Source organism: Trachemys scripta, chromosome 13 (genome assembly GCF_013100865.1).
Source record: "Trachemys scripta elegans isolate TJP31775 chromosome 13, CAS_Tse_1.0, whole genome shotgun sequence".
Taxonomy (NCBI): Eukaryota; Metazoa; Chordata; order Testudines; family Emydidae; genus Trachemys; species Trachemys scripta.
The window spans coordinates 19760872-19781534 of NC_048310.1; the positions used below are offsets into that span (position 1 = coordinate 19760872).

General features: G+C 40.1%; 1 protein-coding gene across 1 annotated transcript in view; it reads right to left on the reverse strand.

Moving 5' to 3' along the window:
- GPI (glucose-6-phosphate isomerase) overlaps positions 1 to 20663 on the reverse strand; it is a 29278-nt gene that overhangs the window by 2152 nt on the left and 6463 nt on the right. Inside the window, exons 3-17 of the mRNA XM_034788363.1 lie at positions 19728 to 19796; positions 15471 to 15590; positions 12715 to 12798; positions 12466 to 12612; positions 10322 to 10393; positions 9092 to 9136; positions 7997 to 8050; positions 6473 to 6533; positions 5283 to 5326; positions 4837 to 4989; positions 4032 to 4161; positions 3539 to 3615; positions 1610 to 1738; positions 559 to 634; positions 412 to 478 (exon numbers count right to left, since the gene is read on the reverse strand). Of these exons, the coding sequence (XP_034644254.1) occupies positions 412 to 478; positions 559 to 634; positions 1610 to 1738; positions 3539 to 3615; positions 4032 to 4161; positions 4837 to 4989; positions 5283 to 5326; positions 6473 to 6533; positions 7997 to 8050; positions 9092 to 9136; positions 10322 to 10393; positions 12466 to 12612; positions 12715 to 12798; positions 15471 to 15590; positions 19728 to 19796 (1328 nt within the window). The remainder of the gene's footprint in view (positions 1 to 411; positions 479 to 558; positions 635 to 1609; positions 1739 to 3538; positions 3616 to 4031; positions 4162 to 4836; positions 4990 to 5282; positions 5327 to 6472; positions 6534 to 7996; positions 8051 to 9091; positions 9137 to 10321; positions 10394 to 12465; positions 12613 to 12714; positions 12799 to 15470; positions 15591 to 19727; positions 19797 to 20663) is intronic.

The following is a 20663-nucleotide window of genomic DNA, read 5'->3' on the forward strand; positions in this document are numbered from 1 at the left end:
AGAAGGGGGAGGGATTGCTTTTTGTAATACTTTCTTGGTCAACTCTGACCCAGTGTCTTTCTCCACCGCTAATATTTCTGTAATTATTGCAAAAACACCTATAGTCTTCTCCCTCTTCTCCCCTCCCCCCATATACAGTTTAACGCAAATATAATTGAGGAAAGATTAAGGGAACTCTACTTTTATCTGTGATGCCATGCACAGGTTTAACAGGGGATAAGATGTTTTATCCCATAAATAGACTTGCCTTTCTATGTCTTTAGAGCCACAGTAGAAGCTTTTGCTCTTTGATGGAGAGCACAAGAAATATGTAGCTAACGTGCTTCATTACCTTACCTTTCTTTTTTACATAGGTGAGAAGTTGAGTGCCATAGTTCATAAGGATTGGAGATAGAGGTTAGTAAGACTTACCCCCACTGGTCATAGCTATTAATATCCCACACAACTCCTTGAACAAAGATCTTGTGTTCGTACATAGCTATAAAAAACAAACCAGAATTAACTGTAAGCCTCATCAGAAAACATCACTGAACATTACTAGTAATGAGACATATTTACCAATTAAGGCTCCCAGAGTGAACGGGGAAAGTTTTGTAAACACAATGGAATTGGTTGGGCGATTTCCTTCAAAGACCTTTCAAACAAAATAAACAGTGTTACATCCCAAACAGTCTCACATCAGAGTCACATGAATCTATTTTTCCAGGCCCCTAGTAGCAGAGAGTCACACACCAAGTTATGTTTTATTTTAATTAAAGACTGTACAGAGAGCAACATGAAGAGCATTAGAGGAGAGAATAGCAATTTCAATCATAATAAGTGTCAGCATAATAGTAGTAAATTGTCATCTCCAAATGCCAGGAGCATGCACAGTAGAGCCCTGCAACCCAACCCAAACACAATGGGGCTCAATGACCAGTGTTGGGTCCTGGTCAGATCAGGATGTTGCCACTAGCTGCACAGTGTGATGCTGTGCCAAGGAGTTGCAGTGCCTCTCACTCTGCAGTGCACAGAGCAGGGGACTGCAGATGACAGGAGCAGGGCATGCTGGCACATCCAGCTATCGCTGTGCTGACCTCATGGGCACAGGTTTGGGGGTGGGGGAGGGTCAGGTTGAAAACAAGTCTGCCCACTTGGATTTGGATTTGTGGGTTTGGATTTTGTTTGGACCTAAAAAATTAGGCCCAAGCAGACTTTTAAATGCACACGTTCAGTACTATGGGGATGACAGCAAGTGCAGTAAGATCAGGCTTCCAGGGCTAGACATGGAAAAGCCTGTACTGTCTGGAAAGTGCTGCAAGGTTGCAGTAGCAGAACAATGACATGGTTTGGTTTTTAAAGAGGAATTAGCCCCATAGACAGACACCCCACCCCCACCCCCCAAGTTAGGCTCTGGATCTCTAAAAATTCAACATTTGCAGCTTGCTGCTCATATCTAGCCAACTGCCACCAGAAGGCGCCCCATTTCTCCTAGCCTACTACATTTCAATAGTACCCCACCCTAATGTCTGCAACACACACACACACACACACACACACACACACACACCACTTTTAACACCAAAATGTAGCAGAGTAACTTGAATTACAGTTGTCACCACATGGATACCTTATGTGGAAGAAGTTTCTCCAGAGGTTCTCCACTCAGCCCAGTAGCCTGCAGTTCTTTTCGAGCCTCATCAGCAGTCTTTCCTTTCATCAAGGCCTCAGTCTGAGCAAGAAAGTTGGCCAGAAGGATCTAATGGGAAGAAGTTAGATATTAACAAGCCAGTCAAATTACTGCTCTTCTAGTTAATGGAGAGGGAGCACTGTCTAGTGCGGGGGTCGGCAACGTTCGGCATGCGGCTCGCCAGGGCAAGCACCCTGGCGGGCTGGGACAGTTTATTTACCTGCTGACGTGGCACGTTCAGCCAATCGCAGCTCTCACTTGCCGCAGTTCGCCGTCCCAGGCCAATGGGGGCAGCGGGAAGTGGCGCAGGCTGAGGGATGTGCTGGCCGCGGCTTCCTGACGCCCCGATTGGCCTGGGATGGCGAACTGCGGCAAGTGAGAGCTGCGATCGGCTGAACCTGCCACGTCAGCAGGTAAATAAACTGGCCCGGTCCACTAGGGTGCTTACCCTGGCGAGCCACGTGCTGAACGTTGCCAACCCCATGTCTAGTGCTTAAGAGGCCAGGACTGCACCAGGATTCCATTCCAGGCTGCAGAACCTCAGGCAAGTCATGTAGAGCTAAAATTGAGGTACCAGGTACAGCAAAACAGAAATATGGTTTTTCTTCCTCCGAGTCAGAAGGCTTTTCAGTGTCATGAATATATGACAAGGAGCATTTAAAGATTCAGGGTGAAATCAGACTTCAGTGGGGCCAGGATTTCACCCTCAGAAACCACCACAATAACTACAGCACTGGATCCAACCTCTGTAGTGCTCCTTTTGTGGACAAAAGTGGTAAAACATGAGTCTGCACTTTCTTCCATGCCATCCCCCTCCCCCCCCAATCCATGGGATGTTCTTAATCAGACGACACCAATTCACCAGCTTCTCCTCAAGGCCTATACAAAGTTTGCTAGCTGAGAAATCCATTAACTCGTAGACAGAAACCTTAATGTCATGCTACATACCAGCCCTGCCTGAACAAACATTCATATTGCAGTTACCCATCATCCCTCCTCTCTTTACTATCATGCTACCTCATCATTGCATCACATGGGTTAGTCTGCAAGCTCTTCAAGGCAGAGATCACATCCTGTTTTGGGTAGTGCCTATCCAGGTCACCATAATATATCATTTCTAATGTGCCTAGGAATGATTGAGTGAAATGGCTTTTTCTCCCTTAAAAAAAGGTTCTTTATATTTGTCTGAAATCAGTGTTAACATCTTGTCACAAAAATCTAGAGTACAATTTAAGTGGAGTCTGGCAACCTCCATTTGAAATTGGCCCTGGAAGTAATTCCATTTGAGAACACCTCCCCCCGAAGCTTGAAATAAAGTGGTAGCACTGGGAAAGTTACATATTGCACTGGGAAAGTTAATGGAAAATCAGTTTGTAGTTATGTTAAAAAGTGTGCCAATATAAATGGACTGATTAAACCAAATCAGTCCAGGTTTATAGGAGACAATGCTCAGAAGATAGCCTGTTGGTATCTTTATGAATTATTCTCCAAGGACTTGCAAACCTTGGAGGTCAGGAGCATCTCTTAAGGAAAAGGTTTCATCTCCTTTGAACATTTGACTTCTTGCAATCTGCAGGCTAAGCCTGCAATATTCTCTCCCTCTCCCCAGCCCTCAAAGCACCAATAGGCCATATTTTGTCTGCCTCTAGACTAGAGAGTTGCAAGTTCTGCAGGAACAAAACCTCTGTGTATTCAAGTCAGATTGTTCTGCCACATCCCATGTGTGGGGGCAGTCTCAGACATTAAAAATGTGGTCCAGTGTCAAACTGATGAATTCTGATGTACTGTAGTGTTGAATGAACTCTAGTCTCTTCAGCAGTAGTAAGAGGAAATATGGCTGCCAATGATTACAAGCACAAGTAGTTTTACCTTGTGATGCAAGCCATTTCTGATTGGATGTTGAGTCTGGACTGGGATTAGAAAATCGCAGGGGATTATACGAGTTCCTACAGGGAAGACAACATTAGAAACCTATGAATACTTTGTATTAAAATCAAGCAGGAAGTGTTTTCTTAAAAAGAAGAAACCCAAAATTTTGGCAAATTTCAGCCACTCTAAACTAGTCTAAGACAATAGCAAAAAGTTTTCCAAGAAACTAACATTTCATAAATTCTTGACCAGCTCTATTTTAGAGTATTAGTTTTTTAGAAGTCTAAATCCTTTTGCTGCAACACTAAAGTATGTTGCCTTTTAAGGCCACTGGTTAACAACAGGGGGATGGTAGGTAAGAGGCCTACGCCAATTTAGCCAATACTTTGCCCTCAAGACAGTATAATTCTGCAACCCCTGCAGCATCTGGTGTTCAGAATTTCCTCCCAAGCCCAGGTGTTCTGCATAGCGGTCACCAGTTTTACAGTTGTACCTTGATGAATGAGCTGATAAAAGGCATGCTGCCCATTAGTTCCAGGTTCACCCCACACAATAGGGCCAGTATTGTAGTCCACACGAGTGCCTTTCTTGGTGATGTATTTCCCATTAGATTCCATGTCACCCTACAAGCAATGAGGTTAGAGGTTTCAGATATACCCTATGGGTTTTTTGTTCTTGCGGAGTCCTCTATTAGGCCTGTAACAACTTTCTCCATTTACTTTAAAATTGATAAAGATAAACAAAGTTAAACATGTTAAAGTTAGTAGTTTGGTTTGCTGACATCAGGAAGGTTGGGATGCTAACAAAATCTGAGCTGAGACAGGGTTTTTATGAGCCTCTCTATTGATGGTTGTGAATACAGCCAATAGTTGTATTGCTGTCGGTTACCAAGATAGTATTCTTCCTGAGAACCCTCCAAAATGTATACTTAATATAATGGCAGTGTTTTAGCAATGTCAATCCCAAGCTATTAAAAAGACAAGATGGTAGGCAACATTTTATTGGACCAAACTTCTGCTGGTGAAAGACAAGCTTTCAAGCTACACAGAGTTCGTCAAGTCTGGGAAAGGTATTCTAACACAGCTAAATACTACATGGAACAGTTAATTTAGCATAAGTAGTTAACACATATTCTAAGGGACCATTCCAGGTGAAGTAGCCTGTTATATTACTCTCCAGTGATCACCATCAAAAAAAGGGATTCTTTACCCTAACAAGCCAAGTGCACCCTGACCTCAAAAGGCCGTGAACTATCTATGCACAGACTTAGACAACCTTCCGTACAAGCTGAGCCTTACCTGCTGGAAGTAAGCAGCAAAGCGGTGCATGTACTGGTCATATGGCAGGAGTGCATGAGTTTCACAGCCATAAAAGTTTATATACCAGACACCCAGCATGGCCAGCAGAACTGGCACATTCTTTTCCAGTGGAGCAGTGTGGAAGTGGTTGTCCTATGTAGGAAAGAAAAAACTACACAGTGACCAAAGAAATTTACTTCCTTCTGAGTTTGGTCCAATTGTCCCCCAAATTGAAGAGTAGCAATAAAAAACGATCTAAGACTGGGAAGGAAGGGGTGAGCTCCAACAGAAAGTGTTTTCAAAGCAGTGGAAACAATAAGGAGCTTGGGGAAGACCGGTACTTTTCCACAGGTGATCTTTAAAGTTTGTCACCATCAGCAGTCTTAATAGCAACATTGTACCAAGTTAATGGGAACACAATATTTAACAAGCATTGGCATACTCACCATCCAGTGGGCTCCTGCAAGCAGTTTCTCAAAGTTGTCAAAACCTAACCAAAAAAAAAAAAAAGTACATTTTAACCATCACAGCTTACACATGGTTTCCTTGGAAGATAAGGCCTAGATTCTTGTACACTAAGATTTCCTTTCATTAGAAAATGTTGAGTTGGAAAGCTGCACGTCTACTACATTTTATATCTTCGGCTCTATCTGTGCCCCCTAGGTTGGGATGTACTTAATTTTGAGTAAGTCTTGGCTTTAAAATTTCAAGGCTAAACTTCAGTAAGTTTTTATACTTTAACCTTAGCCTGAAAGCTGAATGAGACAGAATAAGTAACACAGGGAAATATACACAGAGGCAGCATCTGTTATCTGTATCTGAATTACTACAGCATAGCTTTCTGATCAGTCTCTGAATTAATGAGACACATGGTTCACCCTAGAAAAAAATTGGAGAACTTTATCAATAATTTGCCTACCTTGGTTTATATATACAGTCCTATCATTATGGTCCTTAACCAGCACTGCTCAGTGTGCATTAGAAAAACTGGTGCCCTAATCACCCCCAACTACACTACAGAATTAATTGATAAACCTGTCCCTCTTCAGTATACAATTTTGAGGAGGAGGAGGAAATGGAACTAGTGATGAAAGCAGTAACTCTGTACGGAGCTGCTTTTGTAGACTACTGGATCAAGAGCAAATAGTGCAGCTAAATCAGTATGCCAGCAACATTTATTTAAAAGCAGACTTGGGTTGCTCAGGCAGCCAGAAGGGTGCTGCCTCTCTGCCACTTAGTTAGAATGGAAGAAATCCATTTAGTTTTACACAGCAAAGTAGTATTTCACACACTGCAACTCCCAATACTCAATCTCAAAAGCACAACTCTATTTCCTTATTGCCTCGTCAGTGTCCAGGAAATTTTAGATTTCATTTTTCTAAATTAAATAAAGTGACTGACTTTGCACAGAAATCAAAAATATTTTTGACCATGCAAGTGGCCAAGATGCCTGGTTGGCCATTTTGTCAAAGGCAAATTTGTGGGTGCAATTTCAGAAGTTGAGATGTGCTACTGAAATCCAAAGAGCCAAGTTATCTATTTCACCTTAGGTCATTTTAGCATATTCAATGTGTGTAAATCTCACTGCTGATCATGCAAGCCATGTTGAGTATTTTTATATAATATGGATACATACCAACATGCAGAGCAATGGAGAGACCAATGGCTGACCACAATGAGTAACGGCCACCAACCCACTGCAAATAAAAGTTTGTTTTAGATAGCAGTAACCTTGTATGAGGATTCTGTGTTTAAACATATGGCAACAAGTTCTACTAACTCCTCTCATACTGCACTCTTTAGATCTTAAAATAGAAATTTCCAAATTCAGTTTTGCTCTTCAGAACACAAGTTTTTATTTTAATACAATATGGAGATTTGTGTCCTTCCTTGTTCTGCACACCCATACCAGACCATCTCTGGGAATGGGTTTAGTTTAACTGGTAAAACAGAGCCAGAAGATGCTTACACTTTTTATGGGTTCCAGAATAAGCTACCTTAAGTGTTCAAACTAAAATGTAGTTTCATGTCATTTTTACAGAATCACTTTTTGGCAATGTGGGGCTGTGTCCATTGCCTATGAAGGACTATCAGTTTGGTTATAAGTGGGGGGAGAGGGGGCGGAAGAGAAGAGAAAGGGATTTCTTTAATAAAATCTTAAATATCAGCAGTAAAAACAAACCATTCCGTAAAATAATTCTAGAGTGGCTCAGTGATCTGATTGGTGAATATGCTTGGTATGTTTTATGTGCATCCATTAGGAGGCAAATGTGTTTGGAAGCGGTCAACCAGTGAGATCAAAGCTTGTGGTCCAGGGAGCTGGCAGATCACCTGGTACTGGCTCCTACCTCACTTCCAGCTGCTAACCCGAATCAAAGGCAGCTAAATCTGCTTAACTGCTGTCCTATTACTACTTTTGCTTACAAGTAATCCTTGTGTCAACTACAGCAATGTGAAGGCATTGCAAATGGGAGAAGTGGTGTGCCACAAAACATTGACAAGTTGGCCAGGCTATGAAACTGTTCAAGAATCCTTGTTATAAGGGTTAAACCAACCTGAAAGTTAAATAGCTTTCATGGTTTCAATAACAGCATATTTAAAATTAGGTTTTAAAGTTCTTGTCAGGCATGTAACAAGGAGCAATGTAGTGATCTGTTTGAGGTTTTCAGGCATAGGTCAGATATATTTATTTTTCACAAGGTTTGAGATGAAGGTTCACTGTACTTACAATTTGTGTCCATTACTAAATAGCAGATCAAATTCTGGGATATTTGACCTTTACTGATCTAAATTATACAGTAGAGTGCAATAGTCAAATGTCACAGCTTATAATAACTACTTGTAAGATCTACGCTGGGAGCAATGAGCTATCTCTTGTTACTCAACAGCTGTCTAGACAGCACTGCCTACAGAAAGCTCCTCTTCTGACCTTTGATAGGGAGACATTAAACTGAATGGCTAAGATTGATATATTTCACTACTTTGACATGTTCCCTCAATTTCTTATAATATATTATTGTCTTAAAGCACTAGTGGGTTTATTTTAGCACCTCCATAATTTTTTTTCCCCTGGATTTTGACCTTTTAATTTGGCTTTTCTGAAGCAGGTTAAGTTATTCTAACAGTTAGCATCTACTGCTTAGTGAAAACATTTACTTACATCCCAAAACTCAAACATATTCTCAGTGTCGATTCCAAAGTCTTTAACTTTAGGCTAGAATAAAAATAAAATGGATAAATACATTCGTATTAGAGAACTCAGACATCATAAACAGCAACTCCAGGATGCTTATGTAGCTAAACTTATAGTTAGCTTAAAGATACTAGTTCCTATATAACTAAAGCGCACGCACACACACCACCCCCACTGACTTCATACTCTGGGTCAGAAGTTTAAAGCCTCCACCAGAAAATAAGCCATGATTGATCCTTCATTCCTCCTGGTCAATGTACCATTTGTCAGTGGTCCCAAAACAAGAAGTTAAATTTAGCAGTGTAAATTGATCATAAAATTTGTCAATGGCAAGTAGTGTAATGAACCAACATGGCATTCAGTGTTGTGCAAAATGAATAGTTACATGCAGCAGGGCCAGAATGGAGACTGGGATAGGAGAAAGGAACTTTAAATCAACTTGCAGAAGGCTTTGAGGTAAATGCAGACCTCTCATCTTATTATAGATGTTCTTATTAATTTGCTTTAGTTTTTTACACTACAGCCCTTTTATGCATGCAAATTTTCACTGTACATACCCACCAAATGCCAAGACTATGTGTTACACTACTTACACCCAACAGCTTACTTTCATCATTGCAGAACTCAGCCCAAAGGTTTAAATGGTGTTTAAAACCCACTTAACATCACGACTTTACCAAAGAGTACATAACTAGTTAAGCAAGAAGTGGCATCCTTTGTTAATAATGGGGCAACCATTTGAATTGTAAATCAGAAAATGATATGGAGTAGAGATTTTTACAAATTTGATCTAAAAGAAAAGCATAAGTATATAAAGCAGATCTGAGCAATATTTCCCATCCTAAATAAACCATTCTTTGAAGGCCCTTTGGAGACTGGATTTTCCCATAATCCACTATTGGGAATATTATTCTCTCTTGTACCTGAAATTGCAAGAAGACTCCCTTTCCAAGAGCAAGAGGATCTTGAAAGCATGAGGGATTGTTTCCACACCTTACAGGGTTTTAATTAAGTCCATTGTTAGAATCTATAGCATAGGTCTAAACAAAGTGTTATACTTACACCATTGGTAGACAAGGCGACAAAATGCTTGGCCACAGCAGAAGGCTTTAATAAAATAAAAATATAAAATAGTTAAACACAACACTGCTAAATATTTTGCATTGCTGATCAGCCATGAAGCTGGTTTACGTGTGCTGACACAATGATGACTGTTCTTTTAATATTTGCCACTACTGGCATTAAGAAAACATTATTGATTGTTGCTATTCGTGTATATTTGCTCTGTCTGTGAGCTTTACTATCATGAATACAGACATAAGATATTCAGTAGCATGTCTGTCTGACCCAACTGTAGGCAAGGTTCAAAGATAGTTTAGGTCTTCTTATAGCAAATATCCTGGAGCAACATACTCAACCTTCAGGACAAGGTGCTGAACAGGTCTGTCTACATCAACCCTTGCTGACCAGGTTTTGGAGCAGCCTGAGTTTGATATGTTACAAAGATACTCCTGGCTATCATCAAAAGGTCAGAAATCCTTGCCTTGGTTCTTTAATGGATCAACCCCAAGTGACAGGCTTGAAATTCAGCACCTGACTTAGAGATTCAGGTTAAGTATTTCGGTATTTCTGGACTAAGGGAGGTACTGTTATATGAATAGTTTACAGGAGAAATGCTCTCAGACCCTGATCTTGAAAAGTAAATGTAGTCACCCTAGTGGGAGTGGGTTAGAAATTGCTTCTTTAATTAAAAAGAAGACTTGCATTTCGAAGTAGGAGTGGTAGGAGAATGAGGGAAGGAGTGAGATGCCAGAGTATGAACTGAAGACATCTATTCACAATTCGGACATCTGCTGCAGCAGCCTCCATCTATTGCTTCAACTATAACTGTGTGTAGCTTTGAATGTTTTGCCAAGTACTGGCAGGCCATTCCACATAGGCTAGCATCTCCAAGTTTCCTCCACCTCACAGAAGTCTGGCAGTTGTACCATATTTAAGGTGGTTTTGAGATACAGACTACAATTTATTCAAGTACTTTTATACAAAGGATTTTAGGTGCAACTCAAACATTTGTCTTAACACCTAAGTGGCTTCATCACTGATTAAGATTAGACATGCAACCAGTAACTTTAGTGGTAATGGAATTTAATTTAATTTGACAGATCCAACATTTGCTAACGTTTATAGCATGTGTTTGGGCAGCTGTTGGCTCTGCTCCAGAGCTTGCTTAGAACAGACATGGGGAAGCTCTATTATGTATTCCATTATGTAATTTAAGCATATTACACTTACATCATTAGCAGAACGAAGAAGCCACTCTCTGGCCGTTTCTGCATTGGTAATAGTTTCTTGGGTGGTAAAAGTCTGCACAGCAGAAAAGAGATCTTTTAATACAGTCATTCACAGGAAGTACATGAAGTCTGTATGGCGTTTAAGGAATGCAAGACAAGGTTAGGCTACCAAAACATCAAGTTGTTCCAGACAGTCAGAGCAGAGTAACCCTAAATTTATATAACAGACACCAGCAGCTTGATTTCAAGGAAGAGTGCACCCACTGTGCATGTTCAGACAGATGTTCAGATATTAGTATTTCTAGGTGTACACTTAATTTCACATTAACATTGGTCTGAGGACACAAGGAATATTAAGGATTTCTTTGGCAGGTACATAGTTTTAACTCATAATTGATATTTGAAGGAGGGCATAAACTGTTTGGACTATAATTTCCACTCTAAGAGTGGTGTTGACTTCTAACAAACTTAAATTGGGAAAACCATGTAGTTAGATTGTTAGCTCTATTTTCATTCCCATTTGGGACAGTCTATTCTACTTCATTTCTGCCAAGACTCTTGCCACAACTTTATTTTGCTGATTAAAGAAAACATGTTCCTGCTTTATGAAGTGTGCAAACAAGGTCAGTCATGCAATTCTTCTAGGATCAGCTTCAGCCATTCTGATTTACTCAACCATCACAATATAGCTTTAAGGATGAACATTACATTCATTCTACTCCCATCCATCTCCAAAATTATTTTGTTACAGAACACACATTTGTTAAGAAAATAAAAAAATACCATTCATGCCCTTCCAAATATATCCAATTATCTAACTACAATCTGGCAAATAAACTGAACTGTTACTCTTTCAGCCTGGCAATATTTTGAGCCTAAAACTGATGATTGAACTCAATTACTCACAAGACAATGTTAGTGGTCATTGTGAAGTTTCCTTCTTACTGCATACATTAGTTGCTGGTCTATGTTACTGCCAAAATGAGATAATGAGCAATACAAGCAAAGCAAGGTCAGCATTACACACATGGGAATTTGTTAGGGACTGTGCCTTTAAAACCAATGGGGTTCTGCTGTGCTTTAGAAATGAAGAACCACAGTCATACAACTATGAAGTTTTTGTCTCCAACTTACTCAGGCAAGACATAAGCCAGCATATGTTTTAGTTAGTATTTCCCAAAGATGAACAACACACACACACACACACACACACACAAAAAAAAGACAAGACCCTCCCAGCCGTGACGTTCCTGAATTAAGGCAAACCATCCTAAAGCAGCATTCTAGAAATGCAGTTAGAGTAGGTTTATATTCAAGTGTAAAACTGAAAGTGTACAGAATGCTTACAGATTGACAAAATATTATGCTGGCAATTTGTAGCTTCTACAATGTTTACTGTGATCAAGAAATGTAACATTTTGAGTTCTTTGGGGCACAGACTTGTCCATTTTGTGTTTGTACTGAGCTTAGCACAGCAGGGTCTGGTTCTAAGGGACTATTACAGTATAAAAACTTAATATCGAACAGCTACTGTGACAAATGTTACAGAATTCTACTTAAATAAGATCTCACTAGTGTACTGTACTTTGTGAAGGATCTATTGTATATACAATTAAGGAGTAAAACTAGGTTCTAACAAATAGGAAAAATGCATCAGAAATATGGGGAAAATGCTAAACCTGATCTTGAATTTTAAAGAACTAGCCACATGACATCACAAATTCCATCTATGGGATATGAACACATGGAGACACAAGACTTTTTGGGTATGGCTCAATGAAGTATTGGTTTTGGACACAAAAATCATTCATTTAAACATTTAGAGAAGTTAATATTTTCATAGAATTGTAGGACTAGAAAGGACTTCAAGAGGTCTTCTAGTTCAGTCCCCTGCACTCAAGGCAGGACTAAGTATTATCTAGACAATACCTGACAGGTGCCAGTCTAACCTGCTCTGAACCTTCAATTACAGATTCCACAACCTCCCTAGGCAATTTATTCCAGTGTTTAACTATGACAGTTAGGAAGTTTTTTCTAATGTCCAACCAACACCTCCCTTGCTGCAATTTTTATTTATTGAGTGATCTCCATTTTGGCCATTTACAAGTTGAGAAAGTCACCTGCTAGTGTTAATATCTGCTATACCTTAGATGCAATGACGAAGAGTGTTGTCTCAGGGTTAAGCTCAGCCACGGTTTTGGCTATATGAGTACCATCAATGTTGGATACAAACCAGACACGAGGGCCTCCCTTGGAATATGGTTTCAGGGCTTCAGTCACCATAACAGGGCCCTGGAAAGCATCAATATAGTTAGGTTGTAACATCTTCACTGCATGTGTGCACACCAAAAAAACCCCATAAAGTTATGCAGAGGTCAGTACTTGAGAGCTTACCAAGTCTGAGCCACCAATCCCAATATTGACCACATCGGTAATTGCCTTTCCAGTGTAGCCTTTCCATTCTCCACTACGAACTTTCTGCAGTTTAAACACACCAATGAACATACACAGATTTCAATTAAGGTTAAGTTACAATGACTACAATATCAAGACTGTCATTTACATATAGAGTAGGTTCACAAATACTCCTCAGAGAATCTCCCAAAAGGTTCTCCTTTTAAACAAAAAAAATACAGAGCTAAAAAGTAAATCCATAAGACAACAAAAAAGGATTTAGAGAGTTTTAAATAAAAAGACTTGATCATTGTTGACACAAATATACCGAGTTATAAAGGGCAAAGGTCAACCTTCACATATGCACATACTCCCCTCACTCAACTCCAACTGGAGCGGCACATTTTTCACAAGACTGACGAGGGCCCTTACTGTAGACCAGTGACTAATGTTAAAGCTTCATACAGGCCAGTGATTTCCTCATACCACAGCCAAAGTACTGCATACTAATACCAGTACATAAGTTTACAAGAACAGAATAAAAAGACCATGACAACCCTTCCTCTGTTCCATCATGGCAATTACAATAAATATGAATGTTAAAGAGGAGGAACATCAAAGAAGCAACCCAAATTAAAAATTTATATAATATCAGGAGATGAGTGAGCTTTTAAATTCTGGTTTGCATTTGAACTTAAATTCAGAGGCGTTTGGATCTGAAGTTCCGCATTGGGCCTCTAATTAAAATAAGTAGGTTTTGCTAGATATAATAGAAAACTTGTTCTAAAAAGTATCATGGGTATACAAGATCTATGTCTAAACAAAATATCCAAAGGTTTTCCATTGTACACAGGTCTTATATTAAGAGAATCAGTTCTGTGCTTCAGCCTTACTCTTCTTGGTCTGCCAGCTACTGAAAGCTTTGAATAAAAGCTGTCAAACTAGTATAATACCAAAATACCAACCTGCATTTGCCCATCATCCACCATCTGTGCATTAATCCCACTCATTGCACAGAGGTAAGCTTGCAAACATGAGCAACATCCACTACCTTGGAGAGCTGAAAATGTTACCCATTTTTTTTCTGCAATCAGATCAATCATCTGAGCGCCAATTATTCTAATACTTTCTCCCCAGACATGCTTTGTTATAAAATTGTTACATAACTGTACATCTACAAGCTTTCTTGAGTAAAGAATCATTCTATCATAACAATCTTAGCTACAGGGTACTTAAACAAAAACAAACAAACAAACAAACAAAAAAAAGACACACCACTCTTCTCAGTCTCTTCAGGCCATGTAAAGGAACCATATTTTTAGCCTCAATAGATAAGGCTTAATCAAGCACCCTTTAGTTTCCACCAACACAGGGAAGATTAGAATGATGTTTAAACATTATTAATTGTCACTCAGACAGGGGCTCTGGTCTGCATGCAAAGTGCCCAATTGCTAGCTCTGAAGATTGAAGTCCTTACCTGCAATACAGGTATGGCACAGACAGCAGCAGATACTCCCCCACACTATACCACAAGTACATTTTAATCCTGACCAGGAGGGAGAACTTCTAAGGGATAAAAGATGGTTGAGCTTCTACAGCTCATTCTGTTCTTAACTGTGGGCTGAGGCTGCCAACAAAAGATGCCAATTAGTGTCAGTTATTTTGGTTTGGGCACTTCTCCACTGGGAACTGGATCTACTCCAAACTCATTTCACATAGGCCACCCAGCAGTCAGACAAGGGTAACTTTTGGTCACTACCATCAGGGCAGGATTTACAACTGACAACCTCATAAGCAAAGGTTTACCCCATCGTCATCCCTGTACCTCACTGACATGTTTGTTATGTATTGGCAGGTTTAAGATACCTAGAACCATGTATATTGAACAGCCCTTATCAAGCATCTGAGTTTGGCATTCAGGCATATGAAATTCATCCAAAACTTAAGCAAATACCCAATTTGTTCTCCATGTTTGTTCCTAGCCAACTGTTCTTAAATCAAAGAATTGTCACTATAAAAGTGAGTGTCTAGAACTACTTTGACAGACATCTACATTTTAAAGATTGTAATGTACTAAACCAAAGACAAGAGACATTTATGATTTGAGAGCAGAAGGTGCAAGGTTTAGACTAGCCAGGGGGCAGACCAAAGAATTCACACTGTTAAGTTGCAAACAAACAGAGCTGACTCTTACATATGCCTTATGCAAGACCTTGAGATGCTTCAAAAAAAATGGCTACATGATTAGAAGAGACCATGGAAAGAATCCAAGACACCTTCTACAATACACTGTAGAATTGTTGGAGCACCTGCCAAGTGACAAGTGAGCTGGGAGTCTCCTGACTGCACTCACATTAGCAAATAATGACTAAGGGGGAAGTTACTTCTAGACAAACATTTCTACAGTAAATGACATACAACCAAGTGATTAATTAGTAAGGGGAGGGAGAAGTCATTAGGTGTTTGGTGCCTAAATATTGGGCTGGAACTCACAAGTTATGAAGAGGAGGGAAAAATATTACTTTAAACATAAAAGTTTGCATTTAAACTCAGGAAAGTGTTTTTCTAGCAAGTCTTGTTGAGGAAAAAAAAAGTAACTATTCCTGGAAGACAGGTACATATATGGATCTGTTTTGTTCATCCAGCTACTACTGTCCCTCATTCAAACTAGTTAAAATATGGACTACTACAGTATCTAAGTGTAACACAGTTATGCAAAGTAAACAGGTCAAATCAATTAACTGAGGACTTTATACCTGACAGAAGTGCTTCATCTTGTCCAACACCTTGTTAACTTCTGGGACTACATCTTTGCCATCCACTAATATTGGAACATTGGAGCGATTCCTCAGGGCAATATGAAGCACAGCCCGATTCTGAAACAAGGCGGCATGGGAGACAAACACCATAAAATATTAACAGAGGCAGTTTGGCAGTGTAGATACACCAAACACAGCACCCAGACGGCAGCAGTATTGCATTAAAGGCTGTGAAGCCTGCCTATCTAAGGATTGCTCAGACTATTAACTTGAAAGTCTTCTATGACCAGTAGCCTGCATCTCTCTCTCTCACTAACTATTTCCAACATGCTCACTGTGGTATCTAAGCACCTGATCAGATTTGACAGAGTTGGTGGAAAACTGTCCAAGACATTTCTAGAAAAGTAAAGTATGTAGTATGCATATTAGGCAAACATTAATAGATTGTTGTGAGAGGTAATGAATTTGAAATTGTAGTTAAAGCTTGATCTTTTGATAAGTAATTTTAATACATTTGCAATTCATACTTTTGCAGTAAGCCTAATGAGTTCAGTAGAAATTATGGTCTTCAGGATTGAAGATAGGAGTTGATCATAAAACTAAGTTATATTCAATAACTCAAGGGAGTTATGTACTTCAGCAGTTTCTCAATGACTGCAGCAGTAACAGCCCCTTCAATACAAAGGAAAAGATAAATAAGCATATCTAAGTAGCAGCCACGTGACAGGGAAATGTGATAAGCATGTTCTTCTATTCCACAACTATCAGTGAAGGGCCCCAAATACTTGTGTGCTACGTTAGAATTCTAGGGTAGTGCCAAATTCTAATCTCAGATGCACCACACCCCTGCTTATATCAGAGGCCAGAATTTGAGTCTTCACCATCTGCAGTGATGAGTTTGTTGCTGCTGTAATCTAGGATGGAGGATTTACAGTTAAATAATTCACCTGGTCCGTCTCACTGTTCTTTGCCTCACAATGCTCTTTTCATTGTAGCAAAGCCAACAAGGAAGATATGAACTGCCAACATTTATGGGTTAAATTACAGTACTCAATCCAAACTAAGCTTTGGTGGCTGCTGGGTCAGAAGACTCAGGAACTTCCTGAGCTATACCATTATGAAGATGCACCCTGTTTTTAAATTGGGGATGAAGGACGGTCCTGGTCACTCCACCATGGAATCAAATATATTAGTACTTGAACTGATTTCTACTTGTTATCATAAAACTTTTCAGATTGATAAATACTGCATTTGAAGAGATTTATTACTGCTGCAGTGACCATTAAACAGTAGTTTACTATCCAAGTTGAAACGTATCTGGGATGTACACCTGGCATTGCTATGCATGGGTGCACTAAATAGGACTTTTGCATACATGCACACCAGACAGCCAATGCCTCCAGCATCAAAATATAGATCAGCCTTAAGTGTGGTCAACAGCTTGTTTAGATTTAGAACGTTCTCTAAATTAGACGACAAGTCAATTCTGAATCTTTATTGCTTTAGACATGTTAAAAGGGATACCATCAAACAGAAAAATATTTAAGTAATCAGGACACTTCTGATTTAAAAAATTATTTGACATGATGTTCTGCTTAGCCAGATTGTGTTTAATTTACACTCTGATCTGATTACAGGTCAACCTTCAGATATAGCTCTGCTAACTGTAAAGGAGAGCTAGGAATCTCATAAATGCAAGTGTTCCTGGACTCTCTTAAGAGTCACCAGAGGTGATTTTTTGTAGCACTACCTCTTTCCATAGCAGCCCTTGAAGTAGGGAGTAAGTATTGGAGGCCAAGCAGGGAACAAAGTCCATTCCTTTAAAATAATGTTAGCTTAGGATCGAGTTCTCTGGTGAACAGTTATCTTGACTGGTATATTGTTCCAAGGCAGGGAAGAGAGCAGCCTCATAAGGAGTAGTTAAAATGGGCTACCTTGTGATAAGCCAGACTCTTTATGCCAGATTGAGCCACCAAGAGAGGTAGAACCTCACCAGCCACCCCTCACACCAGGGGTCGGCAACGTTTGGCACGCGGCTCGCCAGGGTAAGCACCCTAGCGGGCCGGGCCAGTTTATTTACCTGCTGACGCAGCAGGTTCGGCCGATCGTGGCCCGCACTGGCCGCGGTTCACCGTCCTGGGCCAATGGGGGCGTCGGGAAGCAGTATGGGCGAGTAATGGGCTGGCTGCGGCTTCCCGCCGCCCCCATTGGCCCGGGACAGCGAACCACGGCCAGTGGGGGCCGCAATTGGCCAAACCTGCCGTGCCAGCAGATAAACAAACTGGCCCGGCCTGCTAGGGTGCTTACCCTGGCAAGCCGCGTGCCAAACGTTGCCGACCCCTGCCTCACACCAATCCCCAGATAGTTAATAAAAATCAAGAGCTGAATGGGGCAGAGCTGTGCCCTGCTCAGCTAAGATAGTCTTAGAAAGCAGGGTGCTCCCACCTGCGGCTGGGTGACTGCACACGGGAGGGATGAACAATCACTGTGACTGCACTGACTTTGAAACTCTGAAGGAAAAAAAAAAAAAAAGTAGTAATTTCATTCTGAACCAGTGAACTCTTCCAAGCATTGTTTCTGGATTACTGGTCAGAATTAAAAGAGGTTTGATTGGCACAAAGACCCAATTTTCAGATAGTTGAAATTTGAGGTCTGCACTTATGCAATTGCAAGTACAAACTGGCTAAATTCCTATTTCTGGGTCCAAACACAGACTTCAGTTTTCTGAAGAACGGTTAGGTTTTTATAATGGTCTGTAGTCATTCTAGCCACTAAAGTTTTAACTGCTTGCCTTAAAAAAAAAAAAAAAAGGCAGGCAACAATTTTATCTCCAGCTAAGGCTTTATTTTACTTTTGTCCTTTAAATGCAAGGGATTAAAACAAAAAGGGAGGGAAACTGCCTTTCCAATGCTGCTTTATCAGAACATGTCAAAACACCTCTACAAACACTCAATACTCACAAGCAAAACATAATACAACTGCTGAGCTCTTCAAAGCAAAGGGTTTAACAGTGTCTCTGCAAGTTCAGTGTCAATAAAAACAAGCAAATAGCTTCCATCAGAAAAGCTCTACAATGTGAAAGGACCTTTAATATTTAAGACAACCTGCTTGGTTGAGCTACATTGTAGAGCACTCAGATTTTCTTCCATTCTCAATTTGTTGTATCCAACCTAGCTAAAGTCCTATGCAGCACACATCAACTTTGAGCAAGTGTGTTCTAATAAAGGAGAATCTGGATACAGTGATCACTTTCACACCTAGAAAAAAGGGAAGGTATTCGTTCTCTTGATGCAATAGGTGGCTAGTTCCCAAAAAAATGGGTTTATAACTGTCACTGATAAGTATCCTCAACAGCACAAAGCAGAAGTTCTTACTAAAAATTCTTGTATCATTTGCCAAGCATCACCACGACTGGTCTTAAGCAGAAGCAAAAGGAAGTGGCCCCTTGGATCCAATACCCTGCCCCATGTCAGATATCAGCTCTGTAATTCATCAGTTGGTCCCATCTCCCTTCTCCAGCAGAATGCCTTCAGAACCGGGCCAATGTGGGAAACAACTTCTGGCCCAGTTTCCTCCACTTCCAGCAGCTCAGGGCCCAGTAAATTGTAGGGCTGGTCTCCAGTTCTCCACCCCACCTCAGTTGCCATTGATATCATTGCTTGTTTTTGTCTTCTCCCCAGAGCTTGTGTGTATGGTGATGTACATGAGCAAAGAAATAAATACTACCACCACATTTAATAGTTCAATGCATCACAAGTAGCCATATGGTAGTAATTTCCAGCCCCACACTCCTCTAGCATAAATATGCATAACCTAGGTCAGTGTTCTCAAACATGGGATGTGTACCCCTGGAAGTACGCAGAGCTCTTCCAGCAGGTACGTCAACTCATCTAGTTATTTGCCTAGTTTTACAAGAGGCTATATAAAAAGCACTAGTGCAGTCAGTGCAAACTAAAACTTCATACGATGACTTGTTTATACTGCTCTATATACACGGAAATGCAAGTACAATATTTATATTCCAAGTGATTTATTTTATAGTTGTATAGTAAAAGTGAGAAAGTAAACCTTTTTTCAGTAATAGTGTGCTGTGACACTTCTGTATTTGTGTCTGATTTTGTAAGCAAGTAGTATGAGTGAGGTGTAACTTGGGGGTATGCAAGACAAATCGGACTCCTGAAAGGGGTACAGTAGTCTGGAAAGGCTGAGAGCTACTGACCTAGGTGACATAGCCACAGACAGAAATAACCTTACCTCAGTGAAGTTGATCTTCTCTCCAGTGAACATTTGCTCCCTAGCATTTTCAACACCTCTTGACTTTGCCTGAGAAGGGTAAAAAAATATATCATTCACTTAAGGGTAGAAGTAACTAGCCCCTCCCAGGTAGGCCCAACTGCATCAGAAAGGCAAGAATTTCTTCCATAAAATAATCTGGCTACAACAACAAAAGTTATATTGGCTACCAGTAGTTTACAGCTGCAAGAGTTCATTCTCCTATTTTAAAGGAGATTGGTTAGAAGGTGTTCCTTCACTGAGGGGAAAGTGGTGAAGGTGAAACTGACAAAACAATCTCAACTTTTTTAAATTACTCAGTTTCATCTTGTCAAGATCAGCAATACACCAGTCAATAGCCGATTTATTTTAATAAACAGAAAATTGATTGAAAGTAATTTTTTTTTACTGCTGGCCCAAATTTCTGCTAGTACTTCCAAATACAATGCAGCATAGATACAAGACTGTCTTGGTCTTTCATCTAACTAAGTAGCCAGGGAGAATGGTAAATTTGGACATCACACTGAACTGAGGTTATCCAGGCAAATCTTTTCAGAAATGGCAGTCCTGAAGCTTTCAGATGACTATTTAAGCAACAAAAGAGGTTTCATGCATCACTTTTAAATTGCAGATGTAATTCTATTAAGGACTTGACACTTGTACTAATTTAGTTTGATTCCTTTTTTATAATGTAAAAAAGTTTGTTGCTGAAGAGACTTGGACTGATCTTTAAAAGCATCTGATTGACAGGGGAAACATTTTTGGCTCCACCAACAGATATTTCGTTACATCTGAACGGACCAATTGTTATATGGTTAATGCCAGCATGTAGACAGGGCTGTGGTGGTGCTTGGAGCCAGCTCTCAGATATACTCCCCACCAGATTGTACAAAATAGCCCTCTGCTAGTGTTCTGCAG